Source organism: Periophthalmus magnuspinnatus, chromosome 6 (assembly GCF_009829125.3).
Source record: "Periophthalmus magnuspinnatus isolate fPerMag1 chromosome 6, fPerMag1.2.pri, whole genome shotgun sequence".
Classification (NCBI taxonomy): Eukaryota; Metazoa; Chordata; class Actinopteri; order Gobiiformes; family Gobiidae; genus Periophthalmus; species Periophthalmus magnuspinnatus.
Genome location: NC_047131.1, coordinates 9,039,704 through 9,057,289, shown reverse-complemented (window position 1 = coordinate 9,057,289; position 17,586 = coordinate 9,039,704). Strand labels below are relative to the sequence as shown.

Below are 17,586 nucleotides of genomic sequence, written 5' to 3'. Positions count from 1 at the left end.
GGAGTCCAACATGCACCGGGAACATGTTTGACTACTGCCGACAATGCAAACACAGCTCCTTTTCTGGTCATACAGGGACCAGACAGCCCTTAGCAAAGGGCCCCTGACCCCATAGTCCCGGAGCACCCCCCAAAGGGAACCGCGAGCGACACAGTCGAATGCCTTCTCCAGGTTGAGCAAACTCCCATAAACCCAATGGAGAATGTAGAGCTGGTCCAGTGTTCCACGACCTGGACGAAAATCAAACTGCTCCTCCTGAAATTGAGGTTCGATTACCAATCGGATTCTCCTCTCCAGTACCCTAGAAGAGATCCTACCGGGAAGGCTGAGGAATGTGATTCCCCTGTAGTTGAAACACACCCTCCCTCCAGACCCTCTTCTTAAACAGAGGGACCACCACCATGGTCTGCCAGTCCAGGCATAGTGTCCCCGACCACCACGCGGTGTTGCAGAGACGTGGCAGCCAAGACAGTTTCCCCTGGGATCTAGGAGAAGCTCTCCTGGAGGTGCAAATTGAAGACCCCACTGACAGCGGGCTCCGCCAGACGTTCCCAACAGACCCTTACAGTACACTTGGTCTATCTGGCTTCCTCCTCCACCAGTGGATCCAATTCACGACCAGGTGGTGATCGGTTGACAGCTCTGCCCCTCTCTTCAGCTGAGTGTCACACGACTGGAGGTCAGATGATATGACAACAAAGTTGATCATCGACCTCTGACTTGGGGTATCCTGGTACACCACATGATATCATAAGGTGGTGAGTATTTGTTTGAGAGAAGAACTCAGCCTACGCAAGGTTTGAGGAAACAACATTATAACACAGATCAGGAAATAGCATAATATGTGCCCTTTAAGCAAAACGGAAGCCGCCTCACAAACTGCAGCTTAAATCTAATTACATTGATTAATGTGACATTCCGAGGTCCCTGGACAGCTCCGAATTTTCCCACGACTTTGCTCCAGACTCCATTTTGTTTTTTTGCCCTTGTTTTTCCACGCTTGGAGTGGTCTGTTTATGTTTTTTGTCTGATTGTGAGCGCATTTTTACCTCTTTGGTAAGGATCTGGTTCTCTGCGCGGTACTGACGCTGCCGTACGTCTTTGGCTCGTCTGAACGTGGTCAAATCTACTTCCTGTTTGGGCTCCAGTCCTGCAGGTTCAGAAAATACAGTGACAGAAATCAGCTTGATTTGGTTTATTCAGAGACCAAAGAGAGGAACGAGAAAAGGAACGAGGGAAAAAGGAGAGAGCAGACAGAGAGGAAGGAGAGAAGAAGTGAGTGAGGAGTAGAGTAAATTGAAATGAACTTTTTTGTCTCTAAAAATGTCACCAGATATTATTATGTCATTACTAGATTACTGTCTGAATAATCACAATTATTCATTAGCCAATTAATCTAAGCATCTCCTAAACCAATATCCGATTTTGACTGCAAAAATAACAATAACAACAAACAAACTTTCCTTATTTCCTGTGCTGTAATGTGACCTTTCCCTGTGAATCTTTGGGCTGAGACTAAACCGGCTTAAATGTGACATTTGTTTGATAAAAATTCTGACCCAGTTTTTCGCGGAAATACTCGTTTTCATCCAGGAGGTCGTTGATTCTCATGTCCAGTTGGTTAATTTCTTTGGTCATAGCTTCGGCCTCCAAATCCTTCGTCCTAATTACATTTTTACATTCTTTGATCTCTGCAATGGCTGCCTCCAACCCATAAGTGCCCTGTCAGAAGAAACAGACAGAAAAATAGTCACTAAAAAACAAGAAACATTTGTGCTGTTTGGAGTTTTTTGGGTTGGGATGTAGATTAGCTACAGTGAGGGGAATTAATAATTTTAGTTCCGTCTTTTTGCAACAGTTAGTGCTTTCACTAAAATACAAAAAAAATCAAGTCTTATTCCAGGAAATCCAAAAGAAAGTCATTTGTTTAGGTCTGATAAAATAAAAATAACCTTTGAAAACTAGCACTAAACCAAGACTAAATCAGAAGTAACCATGGTCTAAATTAAATATTTTACACATTAGCTACAGACCGCGGGCAGCTGTCTCATTTTGTTACTAAGTGCTGCTTTTACAATACACTTTTTTGGGGAAAAAAAGTCGGGCACTCAATCTTCAGCAGCCTCATGCTATGTCCATAGTTTTTTAATAAATCAGCAGAGAAAAGTCCTGTTTAAAACACTGCGTAACTTGTTTTAAAGCAAGGTCCTCTGCATTTGATCCATCCTTCAATGCATGCTGGGCGACCCAGGGATTGAACCTTGAATCTTCTTTCTGCTGAGTTCTACCAATCACCCGTCATGCTGTGAGGGTTTGAAATCCTTAAATGATTTTTGTGTGATGCTTCTATTCATTTAGTTTGATTCATGTAAGATTATTATTTTATATTCATCTTGATTGAAACAAAATCAAAATCAAATTAAAGATGAGGTGAAACAGAGCCTACAGCCTCGTATTGCTTGAGTCGGTTGTTGGCGTCGATAAGCTCCTTGTCCCTCTCCTCGGCGTGACTCTCAGACACTTTCAGAGCTTGTTCGGCCTCTGTCGCTCTGGTCTCTGTCTCTTCCAGTTTAGATTTGAGCTCATCCATTTTCCTCTGCTGTATCATCGATGGGAAACCTACAAGAACAAGAGGAAATTGAACCTCTGAACTAAAATCTGTCTAAAACTAATACATCCATCTATACTTTTTATTATGAAAAATTATTACATTTTTCAATATTCATTTCATTACCATAAACAAGATAGATTTTTAATGCAAAAAATAGTCAAATTTTGTCTGCTCTCCAAAAGTTACTGAGTATTGGCTGTATATCTCTCCATTAAAAAGAGCCAAGCTGAACTCCGACAGTTTGATTTCAATTCAATTAAAATCTTCTAAATTAAACACAGATTATGACTGATTAAAACTGATTGGAAAATGTGAGGGTCTAGAGTAGTTTAAAAAGCCTGAATACTTCATAATATAATTCCAGTGTATCTGATTTGACCTTTGTCGTAGTGAAAATAGGAATAGAGATTTGACCTTTGTCGGTCCTGGTGGAGGTCTTGAGCTCTTCGATCAGCTGTGTGTGTTTCTCCATCTCTCCAGTGTAAAGCTGCATCTGCTCAGTCAACACCTGGATCTGAGAGTCTCTGTCCTGCACTGCCTGATCAAAACACAAACTGATATTAGCCGACAGTGAACTCAGCAAACAAACTTTTCCTGTAGCTCCAAAATGTGTCGCTCTGCAGGCTTCCACTAGGCCTGTCACGATAACATATTTTGAAGTTCGATATATTAGATGATGAACGATAACACTGAAACTCATTTAAGCCACTGACACAATAACCCAAGAGTAAACTTGAACGACAAAAACTATTCTAAATCCACAATATTAAAAAATCATGAGCTGCAAAAAATAAACTGCAAAATGAAACACTTAAGTTGTTAGTTTGGATCTGTAATGAGCAAAAAGTTATTAACGGCTCAAATCTTATCATATAGCCAAAAAATCACCTAAAATTGCACAGTAGTGCAAAGAAAATGTACACATGATAAATATTGACCCCCAAAAAATGTTGTTCCAGCTTTCATAGACTGAAGGATAAGTCGATAGTCATTATCGTAACAGGCCTGGCTTCTAGTTTAGCTCCAGACTCTTCTCTAGATCTTCTGAGCTATGTTTGGTCACAGACAGAGATTAAAGCCGCACTGTTCATGTTCATAATCAATGTTAAACTTGAGGCTCTTAGGGATCTGCCATACAGGTTTGTCAAAATTATTGATACGTAAATACGAATTAATATTAACACTAGTATTGAAAGTAGATATTAATTTGAATAAGTATCAATACGAAACTTAAATAAGATTCAATTTGAATGGGTGGTCTTGGTTGCTCTAGATTGGGACATTGTAATATTTGAGAAAGTAATATTATTGAGTGTTGAAACTTACATTAAATTGCCTAAAAATGTTGAGTTTTTTTTATATAATTGTGATATAGAAATTGGTATCAAGCTGCCTTTCCCCTACTATTGATATTGAGTTTAATATTTTAGTATTATGACAACGCTAGTGCCAGTATCATAAATTTACATAATTAGCACCTAAGCAGATCTCCAAAATGTTAGTGCCATATGAACCATCTCGCACTTTGACTGGGCCTCCTGCTTGTGCCCAGAGTCAGGACGAAACATGGGGAATCAGAGTTTCAGTTTTATGCAGCTAAAACCTGGAACAGTCTTCCTAAAGATATGAGACAGACCTCTACTTTGACAATGTTTAAATCCAGGCTCCAAACGGTTCTGTTTAGCTGTGCATACGACACAGCTGTGCAAACTTTCTGTCTGTTATTCCCAATCTTCGTGTGTACAGAAAGAGTAGATGAGTAGGAGGGATGTGGGAGAAGAAATGGTTAAACTTACGGCACATAGATCATAAATGACCTGTCCAGAGCAGCAATGGAGGTGAGAGGAGGAAGACAGTGAAATAAAATATGATGAAAGAGAGACAAGGACAACTTCACAAGAAACAAAAGAGCATAAATAAAGTGAAAGGTTAGCACAGTCTTGAGTGGTGTATGGGCTATAACTTCTACTGCATTGTGATGGGTAGAACGTTGCACTATGGGAAATTTTAAAATGTTATGTAAGAGGACAGGTTTTGAAGAATTTACAGGAGACCACACACTTGTATAAGAACGAGATGGTCAACCTAGATGCTCTTGGGTACTGATATTTTGCAGCTGATGTCATCAATATTCCCTGGGGATGTGTTGCTAACTGGAGGCACTACTCTACTCTCTTGCGCTATTAAACGTTGATCTGAGCTTTATTTTGATTATTGACCGCAAATCTTTAAGAGAGCTGTGTATTCATGTTTTGTGCAGTTAACATCTTTGCAGTAAAGTTTTCAAATAAAGCTTTGTGTCTATTCTTTAGGCAGCAGATTGGGCCAAAACAAAATATCGGCCTGTGCTGGTGAATGTAGACCAATATCCAATATGCTAAAAAGCGCAGATATCGGCCAACCGCTCTAATTATATTATGTAAAAATGAACAGCAAATAGCCCAATCAGAGTTAGCACAGAGTGGTGACATCATACAATTAAAAAAGTAAATACATTTAATTAATAAGTAATGCATGGATGAGTGGAAAACGGTTTTGGTATTAAATCCATTATATTTTTCTGATTGTCTCTCAAGAAAGTACTTGCGCCCCCTACTTTGCAGCCCGGTCCTTTGATTAAGAATCACTACTGTAGATGATATATCCCCATGTCTTTACCTGCTGCAGAGCCATAATGTTGTTCTTGTCCAGGTCTATCTGAGCCGACCGCAGTTTCTCTCTGAGCTCTTGGATCATCTGTTGATACACCAGGATCTCATCGTCCTTCGTTGACAAAACGGCCTACAAGAAAAAAAAACAATAAATAAATAAATAACTGAAATAAATGTGACAAGACGACGGATGATTGGCTCCTCCTCTGTCCTCAGTTTTGAACAACCTGGACCCACCTTCCACTCTTGAACTTTGGCGTTGACGGCGGCCATGATGGGGTCCTCCTCCTCCGCCATGTTCTGGATCTTCTCCATCAGCTCTCGCACCTGCGCAGAACCACGACAGGTTGCACAGGTTAAGATTTTGGTTAAGCCACTGAGGAGACCCATCTCCAGATCTTGAGCATCCAGACACAGGGATAAACAAAATACACACAGAGAAGCTGACTAGATGTTTCATTGTTTTTGTCATATTAAAAATATATTTTCTTGTGTATTGAATGTGATTCTTGTGTATTAAAGAAGCACAATGTAATTTTTTGGTGCTGCTTGTTTCCATAATGTCACTGGTTTGTTCCACAGTATGGTGTAAGACTTCTATGTAGCTTGTATTCAATAACATTTCATTTTTATAACAGCAAAGAAAATTTACATTCCAGGGAAACCTATAACATCTCCATCGAGACAGACAGGTTGCGCATCCTCCCAGTGGGCCTTTATTTTGATACCTTTTTGAGTGCTGTTCTGTGGTGGTCTGTATAAATCCTTCAGAGTTTAAATGTGTTTCTCTTTCTCCTCTGAGTGAAATGGAGATTGGACTCATATCTTTGGTCTTTATGTACAGCTCAGACTTCACTATAGTTTACGATCCTGTTCAACCCTCTGAAATACAGCTATCAGGTTACTGCACCCTCCATAAATCTCTCTATCTTCTCCCTCACTCTCTACCTCTGTCTTTCTCTCCCTTCAGTTCCTTCTTTCTCTATTTTTTCCTCTTTCTACAAATCTTTCTCTCTCCTTCTCCAATTATCTCACTCTCCCCTATCCCTTTCTCTCTCCTCTCTCTCACATCTGTATCCTGGCATTTTCTCTCGGTCTCTCTCTCATCTGTACCTTGGTGTGTTCCGTGTACCTCTCTCTTCTCAAACTCTCTCCGCTGTAACTTGGGACGGTCACTGTCCCTCTCTCTCTCCCTGTCTCTCTTCTCTCTCTCACCTGTATCTTCATGTGTTCCATGGCCCTCTCTCTCTGCCCATCCCTCTTCTCTCTCTCTCACCTGTATCTTGATGTGTCCCTTGTCCTCCTCTCATTCCCTGTCTCTCTTCTCTCTCATTCACCTGTATCTTGACATGCTCCCTGCCCCCCTCTCCTCTCTCACTCACTTGTATTGTGATGTAGACCCTGTCCCTCTCTCTCTTCTCTCGCTCACCTGTATCTTGGCGTATTCCCTGTTCCTCTCTTCTCCCTCTCACTTGTATCTTGGCATAGTCCCTGTTTCTCTTCTCTCTCTCTCTCTCCTGTATCTTAGTGTGGTCCCTGTCCATCTTCTCTATGCCTGTATCTCTTCTCTCTCACCTGCATCTTGGCATGTTCCCTGCTCTTTGTCTCTTCCCGTCTCTCTTCTCTCTCTCTCTGACCTGAATCTTGGTGTGGTCCCTGTCCCTCTCTCTCTTCTCTCGCTCACCTGTATCTTAGCGTGGTCTCTGCCTCTCTGTCTCTCTCTCACTTTCTTCCTGTCCTTCTCTCTTCTCTCTCTCACCTGTATCTTGGTGTGGTCTCTGCCTCTGTCCCTCTCTCTCCCCCTCTGTCTTTCTGTTCCTCTCTCTTTACCTGTCTCTCTTCTCTCTCTTTCACCTGTATCTTGGTGTGCTCCCTGTCCCCCCCTTTTCTCGCTCACTTGTATCTCGATGTAGACCCTGTCCCTCTCTGTCTTCTCTCTCTCACGTGTATCTTGGCGTGTTCCCTGTTCCTCTCTCTTTTCTCTGTCTCTCTCTCACTTGTATCTTGGCATGGATCCTGTCTCTCTTCTCTCTCTCTCTCTCTCTCTCTCACCTGTATCTTTGCGCGGCCTCTGCCTCTCTAACTCTCCCTCGCTTCCTCCCTGTTCCTTTCTGCTTTCTCTCTCTCACCTGTATCTTGGCATGGTCCCTGTCCCTCCGGAGCTGGTCCATGACTGTGTCGCTCTGTTGAACCACGATCTTCATCCTGTTGTACTCGTCAGCCATTTTGTCCATCTCCAGCACAGACTCTTCCAGACTCTTCTGCAGCTGCTCGTTCTGCAACTTCAGATCTGCATTCTCATCCTCTGTCCGCTGCAAACACAAAAAGGACATTAAACTAAAAAAAAAACTAAGTAATATTAAAACTAGCACAGGTTTTACAGCCAAAATAGCTTTTCTAAACTGCTCATAGTTCAAAATTGAACTGGGAGACAGATCAGAATTCAAATTTCCATCCATTTTCCTCTGCTTATCCGGGGCCGGGTCACGGGGGCAGCAGTCTAAGCAAGGACTCCCAGACTCCCATACCCCAGACACTTCCTCCAGCTCCTCCGGTGGGACCCCAAGGCATTCCCAGGCCAGCTGAGAGTCCCTTCAGCATGTCCTGGGTCTTCCTTGGGGCCTCCTCCCGGTGGGACATGCCCAGAACACCTCCCTAGGGAGAATTCATACTTTGACTTCCAAAATGCAGATATGTGGACCTGGTTTATGGTTAATATCTCTGTAATTAATGGGCCTGTCCACATGAAACAAAAACTGACATAAAATGCATTGTCTTCTGTGTCAGCACAAAAATGTAAATCTCATTTTAAAAGACAGTTTAAAAGTAAAATTAGTATCTTCCATAGGATCCAGTTTCATCCACATTGCACTTTCTCTCACTGTGAAAAATAATGGCTTTATTCATTAAACAGAGTGATGAGGGAGAACAGGGAGGAACAGTGCAGAGGGTCCAGTCATAGTAAATCAGACAGAGGAGCTGGTCAGAATATTTCAATGTTGGGAAAAGTGCGAAAAAGTAAATACAGGAATAAGCAATAAATCCAAAGGAGACCAAGATGAAAATCATAAGAAAAACAGATTAGAGCCTGCACTTGGTTCCGAAAGGAAATTTCCCATTCATTTTTCCCATAGACCTTCAAATTATGATAAGTTAAAATGTAATGCAAAATATTAATAACAAAAAAAAGGATTCCTTCCACCATCTGACAACAACCCCAGTCGAGGTCAGCAGCTCTCTGCCCACACTGTAAACAGTGTTGCTGAAGCACTACTTCCCTCTTCCTGAGGTGTCGGACGGTTTGCCAGAATCTCTTTGAGGCTGACTGGTCCTCCTCCATGGCCTCCCCGAACTCCTCCCAACCCCAAGTTTTTGCATCTGCGACCGCATAAGCCATGGCACGCTTGGCCCGCCGGTACTCGTCAGCTCCCTCAGGAGTCCCACAAGCCAATGAGGATAGATAGACAGAATTCCTTCTTCAGCCTGACAGCATCTCTTACTTCTAGTGTCCACCACTGTGCGGGTTGTGGCTGCGACAAGCACCACAGACCTTATGACCACAGCTATGAGTGGCCACATTGACAACAGAAGCAGAGAACATGGCCCACAGAGAATCCATGTCCCCAGTCTCCCCCGGGATCTGGGAGAAGCTCTCCTGGAGGTGCGAGTTGAAATCCCCGCTGACTGCAGGCTCCACCAGAGGTTCCCAACAGAACCTCACAGTACGTTTGGGTCAGCCAGGTTTATCTGGCTTCCTCCTCCACCAGTGGATTGAACTCACCACCAGGTGGTGATCAGTTGACAGCTCTGCTCCTTTCTTCATCCGAGTTTCCAAGACCAGAGTTTGTGTCATCTCGCCGGAGGTCAGATGACACAACAACAAAGTCGATCATTGACTTCTGACCTAGGGTGTTCTGGTTCCATGTGCATTGATGATAACAGTGACCCCTCTCTAAGTGTCACTGTTATTACCCATATAGAGTCCCCCAATAGAAAAATAGAGTCCCCAGTCGGTGCACTGTCCCGGTACAACAGTGAGAGACCTGTCCCCTACCTGAACGCACAGGGACATGACCCTCTCACCGGAGTGTACTCCAACATGTGGCGGCTGAGCTGTGGGGCAATAAGCAAGCCCACACCAACTCGCCTCTCTCTGCGGGCAACGCCAGAGAAATGGGGAGTCCAGCCCACCTCAAGGAGCTGGGTAACAACTGCCACCCAGATTTCTCTGCACCAGCCCCTACCGGATCCTCCCGCAGGTGGTGGGTCCACAGGAGGACCGCTCCACGTTGCTCCTTCAGGCTGTGCCCGGTCGGGCCCCGTGGGAAAAGCCCCAGCTACCAGGTTCACCACCCTCCCCAAGCCTGGCTCCAGGGTGTGGCCCCGGTAACACCAGTCAGGGCGACATAACTGGCCTTGATTGAATTCTCATCATGAAGGGTTTCTGAACCGCTCTTAGTCTGACCCATCTCCCAGGACCTGTTTGCCATGTGTGCCCCTACCAGGGGCATGAAGTCCCCGACAACATAGCTCCCAGGATCATTCGAGTGCTCATATCTATCTTACATTCATTCAGTTACCAGTGTTTTCATTGCTCAAAAATGCATTAATCATCATTCTCACTGTGAGTGGAGTCACCTCTGCACAGACTAGATTTATTCACATGAAATTAAAACAGTTCAGTGTCTTCTCTGGTGGCTTGTGTGTTTACCTGCAGGTCCTCCAGACACTGGTACAGCTGCCTGTTTGCCTGGTTCAGTTTCTTCTGGATCTCTGCGCTCTCATCTCGACCAGACACCGGCTCTTTGGAATCGAGTTCAGCTCTGTAATACTCTACGTCCTGGATCAGCTGCTCATTCTGATAAACCAAAAGAAACCAAATGCGTATGTTTGTTTTAAATAAGGCTCAGCGGGTTAGTGTCCGATATAACAACTTAAAATAACAGTTTCTTCAAAAAAGTAAACGCTAAAGTGTATTACAGTAAAATGAATTAGAACTCTGAGAACAGACTGCACAGAATGACACTGGATCACTGGGGATCTAACTCAGGACTGGGGCAATACAATATTACTTCTACAGTTTAAAACTACAACTAGTAGTCCACCACTTCTTACCTCTTTCTTCAGTTTTTTTATCTTGAGATCAGTAAAACAAAAAGGTATAGATTAGCATTCCGTGTCATTTTGGTGAAATTGCCTTTGTTCTGACCTCTCCAAATTAAAATAATCAAAGTAAATGCACAAGTTTGGGGTCTTTGTAAAGGTAACACCCTATAGTTTTACCCACAGGCATCAGAATCACTGTAAGTTTGTCTGCTGAGCATTTATACACTTTGGAACTTTGGAAAAAAAAAATTCTCATCCTCGCCAAAAAATTTTTGTGAAAATGAAGGTGTAGAAAGCTGCAGTAGGGAGCTGGGGCCAAAAATACACTATATCTCAACTGACAAGATTGTTGACCACTTACATTTCAAATTTGAGGTCAATACCTATAAAAATTAAGAGTTTTACAATCATTTTATCATGAGTAAGTCCAGGCCTCTCCAAACTTATCCGAATGAAGACATTTGGAGAATGTTTGGAAAAAGTGCAATAACTTTTGAATGTTTCAACCCACAGACATAAATGAGGCTCTACTGAAAACTCACACTGAGAGGAATCTGTATCTGCACAGCTGCTCTATTACTGTACATTTATATATCATATCAAAACACAATATAAAATGTATATTTGTATATAAAATACAGTCAAAACAAGTGGTATGGGTCAAAATAAATATATATTTACAAACCACACACTGCAAACAGTGAACAAACACACACACTTCAAAACACACTGTACATGATTGTACAGCGTGTTCCGCAGTTCATGGGATTTAAGAGGAAAACATCACTAAACGTGTGTAATGTAACAGCTTGATTCTACAAGGGGGAGAGTGGGGCGTACTCTTTCAGTCATCTGTAGCTCTCATTCACTGTCCGCGGCTCCAGTAACCCACAGCCCCCACCTTATTGGCCAACTTTGGTGTCAATCACAAGCTGACAAGTTTGTTTTGCGCTGAGGAACAAAGTTGGCGCTGTCAGAAGTTTATTATGCTTGAAACTGACAAAAGAAATGCAGAGAAGTGACGGAACAGATTTCACTTTCCTGCAGCAGATTGGACATGGAGGCTCTAACTTCCTTTGTGGACATAATTTCTTGACTGGATTATATTCTCTGGACCTTTACGGAACGAATGAGACCAACTTTGTGTGAATATGTTGATGTTTGACAGAACCAGAGCGCTCAATGTAAGTGAAGTCCAAATCCACATTTCTGACTTCTCTGTAAAAACGTCTTTCCTGTCAGCACTGTGGTGATTAGAGGTGTAAATGGTTTACATATTCAGAAAGATGAATGCCGTAGCTTTCATTTGATGTGTAGATTGTTTGTGTGGGTGACGCAGAAATACACGTACATTGCTGTAAAGTTGTAACGTAAAGGCCACGGCCCGCGGGCGGGCCGTCGGAACGCTAAGTGGTTAAAGCAAAATAATGCTAATTTGACTAAAATTACTTTTTACAGATTCATAAAGTAAATAAATTAATGAATGAATAAAATGTTTACCGCTCGTTTTAGCCGCAGGACCTCGGCCTCAGCTTCCTCCACTCGAGCTTTCATCTGCAAACAGCACAAAACAAAACCTTTAACTGAAAAACGACTACATATAAACAATTTGTGACAAAAGTCACTTGCTTGTCTCTATGGAGATAGATATTTTAAATGCCCTACTTTGCTATCTCCATTTTGTTGGTAAAATGCACTTCTATATTAACCTCCTGAGACCCGAGCTCTTACATGACTTTATTTGCATTTATTTATTATTTATTATTAAGTGCCTGAACACAGCAACCTTTTTCCTGCGTGTAAAAACAAAATGAGAAACAATTGTGCCTCTTGGAACAATGTGTCTCATTTGAAGTGCTGCAAACAGGCGCAGGAAGACATATGCCTTTAAAATAAATAAATAAATAAAAAATAAAACTTAATTAAAAAATTAATCAAGAAAATGTAAAAATAAAAATAATAAAATAAAAACAAGTACATAAATAAATAAATAAATAAATACAAATAAAATAAATAAATATTCTTTATTGTAAACTCTTAGAAATATTCCAAATTGAACATTTTTGCATTGTTGCTGTTCTCATTCTTCTAAAAAATTGCATTGTGGCCTAGACAACCCAAAATGTGTTGTCCACAGATGAGGACACCAGGTCTCAGGAGGTTAAAGTGGAGTGGACTGGTACCTCTTGTCTGAGTTCTCGTTCTTTCCCCATGTCTTTCTTCAGCTCTGTGGCCTCTCTTTGACTCTGCTCCAGCTGAGACTCCAGTTGTCCTAACTGTACCAGGAACCTGCCGTCTGTGCCTGGAGCTGCTCTCAGGAACTGCCAACAACAAATACAAAATACAGTTGCAGTTACACTACAACAGAACTGGTTTAGAAGCATCAAAATCAAAATCTCCTGTCTTTTTCGGCATAAAAACTGCTAACCCTGTAGTTCAGATCTGTACAAACATGTTCTGAAATGTGATTCTTGTATCAGTTTGTCAGTTTTCATTGTCTTTTTGTCAGTTCTTCTGGACATGTTTAAAATGTGAATCCTTTTTATTAAACATAAGTTGCAAATTGAACTGCAATGCTAGTCAGAAAAATCACAATCAGACAGCATTCTCAAATCTTTCAGCTCTAGTATCTACTTTACATCTTCATTTTCAATAAAGTAACAGCAATTTTACCCAAGAAGGAATAATAAATCAATTAATTTAATTAATACATAACAATGTGACAATAACAATTACATTTTTCTCCTATTTTAAAAAGATATTACAACTGTTACAAAAAAATGACTGTTTTACATTAGATTTAGCTTTATGGCCTCGGCATTATTGGATAAGGTTTGTCCAAGTCTAAATTTCTCAATTTTATTCACATTTTGTAGTTTTGTCAAGATTTACTGTGAATTATAAGAACATTTGACTTGTTTTGTAGCTGATAATTTACAAGACAAAATCTTCACTTTTTAGCTTTTCCCCCAGTTCCGTTCACTGGTTCAATATAAAGTCATGGCAGATAAAGTATAATTTTTAAGTCTTGTTCCAGTTTTAAAAAAGAAACAATACTCACTACATTTGTGAATGGACAACAGTTGTAATGTTGATGTTCTTGAGTTGTTTGCACAGCAGAGCTGCTTGTGCGAGTGTGAGGAATTAGCTTTAAAATCCTCTTAGAAATTCAGCCAATCACTGAGTGGCATTACACCCTTTGCTATTGGTTGAACTGGACAGTATTTCCTTCGACAGTTTGGTGCTATGTTATTTTCATATAAATACATTTTTTTTTTTAAATGTTCTTGCTTTGCCAAGTCATATATTGCATAGAGATCAACCAATGTTATTTTTCAAGGCAGAGACCCATTGTTTACAATTCAGAGAAAATAATGGCTGATAAGACAGTTTTATTAATTTTCCCTAAATGATCTAATCTGTATTTAGTCCAAACTCACCCATGACCTTGGATCATTACAAACTGGACCAGAGAACAGTGTAGTCACATTTTTGCAGAACCTCTCTGGGCTGAAGTATTCAAATCAAGTTTCATGCAAATATTCTTTAGGGATATATTCAGCTGGTTGGGCCAAACAAAATATCTGCCTCTGCTGGAGATTTAAGGCCAATAGCCACTATGCTAAAAAGCGCAAATATTATCAGTCTATCTCTAATATTGCATTCTGCTGTTTTAGCTTTGAAACAGCTCAAACTTATTTTTATTTAAACTGTTTAACAAATTCAAAAGTAATAAGATAAGATAAGATATGCCTTTATTAGCTTTATACATTATACATTTGCGTAATCATCAAAATAGATGAAAATGATGAATCTATTTTGTGAGACAGGAGCAGGAGGGGGGGCAGTCTAATAATAACTTTGACTCTAGTAGTCACCAAATACAATAGATTTTAAAATAACTACTTAGAGAAGGATAGTACCTTATACAATACCTTACCCTAGACTCTGTTTCCAGTCTTTTGATTTCATCCTTTAGCTCATTTTCTAAAAAATACAAAACAACAACAACCTTATAAAACTGTAAACCTTTGTATTTTAACTAGTTTTAAAAGTAAACTTTGGCTTTATCTTACCAACTTTGGCGTGTTCCTCGACCATGTTCTCCATGAACTTGACAGACACAGTGACCTCTCTGTCCTTGATCTGAAACACAAAGTTCATACTGAAAGTGACTTTAGTTTATTTATTATTTCATTCACTGTCCACAGCAGCCTTGGGGCACAATAAGAAGAATATATTACATTTATGAGATAAGAACCCCATTTTACCTTGAGCAGAGCCTGGAGCACTTGCAGAACATGTGTGACCTTCTTTGGTGCTTTGTCTGTCACCTGCCAATCCTCCGTCTGTGAACACACAATCATAACTTTATACAATCTAATGTTATTTTAAACTATGGCAGTGTTTTGTTTAGTTTTTTTCCATCATCCTTGTGGTATTTCTGCAGGTGTTAGGTGTCTGCAATCCTGCTATAGTGTGACCACATCAAATCTGGCCCTAAACGTTGCCTTGAAAAGAGTGATATCTCTGTAGTCTGAGAAGTCTGGAATTTCCCTGGCAACTCTAAACTAGGATGACATCCGGAAGTCGACCAGAAAGTTACATACTGTATCTTTAAATACATTTACAACTTCATGGAGTTGCTTGATCATAGTATCCTTTGTTGAAAATTGACTTGGCATCTTCACAGTCTGAACAATTTGAGCATGTTGTTATGTTGATTATTCTGTAAGTTTAAGAGTAAAAAAATAGAATACGTACCTCAGCAAACATAGCAACAAGCTCCTCCATCTGTTCTTTCTCAAGTTCATGGAGGGTCTGTGGGTTAATCCTGTCCACTCTTTCCCATTCAAGTGTCACGGTCATCTTTGCAGTTTACAGCTACTAAACCACTATAACTTATGTGTAATGTTTATGTTTTAGTTAATAACTTGTTGCAGTCTAACAGTGCTATGTATCGGAAAATTCCACTTGAAAAATAAACATCTCTGGTTTGGCATCTCGCTACAAAACATTGATCTGCACTGAAAATATTGTCCACTGAGAAATTAGAAATGTGCGTTGGGTTGTGAGATGTCCATAGTTTGTATGCTGGTGTAAAAAAGACCCGAAATGTAAAGATTTGTTTATAAAATTCACGAGTAAAATGTAAACAGGAGAGAGAGGAGTCAGGCTGGGCTTCTGCTGCTGCCTAGGAAACCACTCATATGTAACTTTACCACTTCCGGTTTAAAACTTGGTCAAAACTGAAATAAAACATGCCTAGAATGCTAAATGGCACACAGAACCTGCTTTAATATGGTATCCGGTTCATGTCATTATAATTTCATCACCTTACACGAAATGACAAATTAATATGAGCTTGTTTTTCTTCTGAAGCAGCGATGCTAAGCTAAGTTTTAACTAGCGCGCTCGCCTCTGCCCCGGAAGTGATTGAGTGCTCCGCTGTGTAGTCTCTCAAAAGAAAAAATGTTGCTGCTTCGTTTCTAGTACAATCTTACGTTTTATTTAACATTTCCAAGTGCCAGATTGAATCGACCTGCACCCCTGCCTACTGTGTGATTGACGTGGTAAGTTAAAAATAAAAAATAAGACGTGTGCATATTTTGTAAGGAAAAAACCGGTGACAGGCTAGTTAGAATTAGCCACAAATTTAGCCACCTTCTCATAAAAATACAGTTTTCCACGTTGTATGGTTTTCGGAGATTGCCGGAAAAAGTGAAGAGAGTTTTGAATAAGTGATGTAGAAGGATATATGAGCTTTACTGTGAGGAAATGCTTGCAAACTGTGCACGTATAAGTTTGAATGCACCCGGACCTGAGATTTGAGTAGACAGCTGTCAGTGAGGCGTTGAGAGAGTAATGTCTCGTGCTTCTGTGCCAATGTGGAATGCCTTAGTCCTCACTACAAAAAAAGTTTGGTTTCGCAACTCTGATTAGATTTGCAATGTATGTTTATAAAGTAGAATTCTGTTTAGAGTGCACATTGAAAACAGCTTTAGGAGCATTTGCATCTGAGAGAAGACTGAAATCTGAACTGTTAAACTAGAAGACTACAAGAATCTGATGTATTGCAGAACATGTTTGTAGAGGTCTAAACTACAGGTAGAGGTGTATATATATATATATATATATATATATATATATATAAATTACATACACAGTACACACTCAGTCTCAGGGTACAACAAGGTTTTTCTATGCATAGACAAGATATTTTGTTCTTGCAGAGGATCTACATAATTACAACCTTCGTGATCAGTAAAATACCTAACTTCCATAAACATAACCTGTGTTTCCAGATACTAGGTGGAAAAGTTCAAATCAAATACAGTAATACAATACAGCAAAAATGTTGGACATGGTGGTCAAGTTGACCCATACTTTAATATTGCTGGGTATTAAATACTATACTGGATAATATAGTGGGGCCCATCTCCAGATCACAGAAGCTAAGCAGGGCTGGGCCTGGTTAGTACTTAAATGGGAGACCGTTGGGAAGGTACCACAGTGGGGCCCCAGTGGCAAAAATTGTTGCTGTGTCCTGAGGCAAGACCAACACTGCCTAGTATGAATGTGGTGTGTGCGTGAATGTTGGTGATGGTTGTCAGATTGGCAGCCTTGCTTCCGTTAGTCTGTCCCAGGGCAGCTGTGGCTACAGTAGTAGCTTACAACACCGAGTGTGGTGTGAATGAATAAATTATTATTATTATTATTATTATTATTATTATTATTATTATTGAACATAATAGTCTGAACTCTGTGCCAAACCACATGATTTTACTGACAGAGGCCTCTTGATTGAAAAAAACAACAACAACCATATCATTAACAATTAGAATTTAATGAATCTCAATCTCCTGATTAATTTCCATGACCAACTGTGAGATTTGTGTATTGTTCTTGTATAAATTTCATTCTTCCCTCTTCTTTCAGTGCTCGATGAGGCCTGGCCCTGGCCATGGCTGCTGTGTCCTGGAGAGAGACCATTCTGTTGGCTGGGCTGGTGGTGAGCTGTTACTGGAACAGTTTGTCCTGTGGTTTTGTGTTTGACGATGTTTCTGCCATCCTCGACAACAAAGACCTGAGACCTTCCACTCCCATCAAAAACCTCTTCCTCAATGACTTCTGGGGCACGCCGATGGCTGAGGTAACATTTGAGACATTTCTGCAAATTGATAAAGTCTCAACCAACATGCAACTTTAATGCTAAAG

The 17,586-nt window shown here is 40.7% G+C and overlaps 2 protein-coding genes across 2 annotated transcripts in view; one reads left to right on the top strand and one right to left on the bottom strand.

Moving 5' to 3' along the window:
- Window positions 1-15,288, bottom strand: part of cep290 (centrosomal protein 290) — a 56,714-nt gene extending 41,426 nt beyond the window's left edge. The window contains exons 1-14 of the mRNA XM_055222638.1: window positions 15,133-15,288; window positions 14,640-14,717; window positions 14,445-14,514; window positions 14,309-14,355; window positions 12,552-12,689; window positions 11,869-11,922; window positions 9,974-10,120; window positions 7,392-7,574; window positions 5,500-5,589; window positions 5,270-5,392; window positions 3,026-3,149; window positions 2,447-2,619; window positions 1,560-1,722; window positions 1,050-1,150 (exon numbers count right to left, since the gene is read on the bottom strand). Of these exons, the coding sequence (XP_055078613.1) occupies window positions 1,050-1,150; window positions 1,560-1,722; window positions 2,447-2,619; window positions 3,026-3,149; window positions 5,270-5,392; window positions 5,500-5,589; window positions 7,392-7,574; window positions 9,974-10,120; window positions 11,869-11,922; window positions 12,552-12,689; window positions 14,309-14,355; window positions 14,445-14,514; window positions 14,640-14,717; window positions 15,133-15,237 (1,596 nt within the window). The 5' untranslated portion in view covers window positions 15,238-15,288. The remainder of the gene's footprint in view (window positions 1-1,049; window positions 1,151-1,559; window positions 1,723-2,446; window positions 2,620-3,025; window positions 3,150-5,269; window positions 5,393-5,499; window positions 5,590-7,391; window positions 7,575-9,973; window positions 10,121-11,868; window positions 11,923-12,551; window positions 12,690-14,308; window positions 14,356-14,444; window positions 14,515-14,639; window positions 14,718-15,132) is intronic.
- Window positions 15,289-15,800: 512 nt separating this feature from the next.
- tmtc3 (transmembrane O-mannosyltransferase targeting cadherins 3) overlaps window positions 15,801-17,586 on the top strand; it is a 50,692-nt gene continuing 48,906 nt past the window's right edge. The window contains exons 1-2 of the mRNA XM_033968588.2: window positions 15,801-15,941; window positions 17,308-17,521. Coding sequence (XP_033824479.1) covers window positions 17,333-17,521 — 189 coding nt within the window. The 5' untranslated portion in view covers window positions 15,801-15,941; window positions 17,308-17,332. The remainder of the gene's footprint in view (window positions 15,942-17,307; window positions 17,522-17,586) is intronic.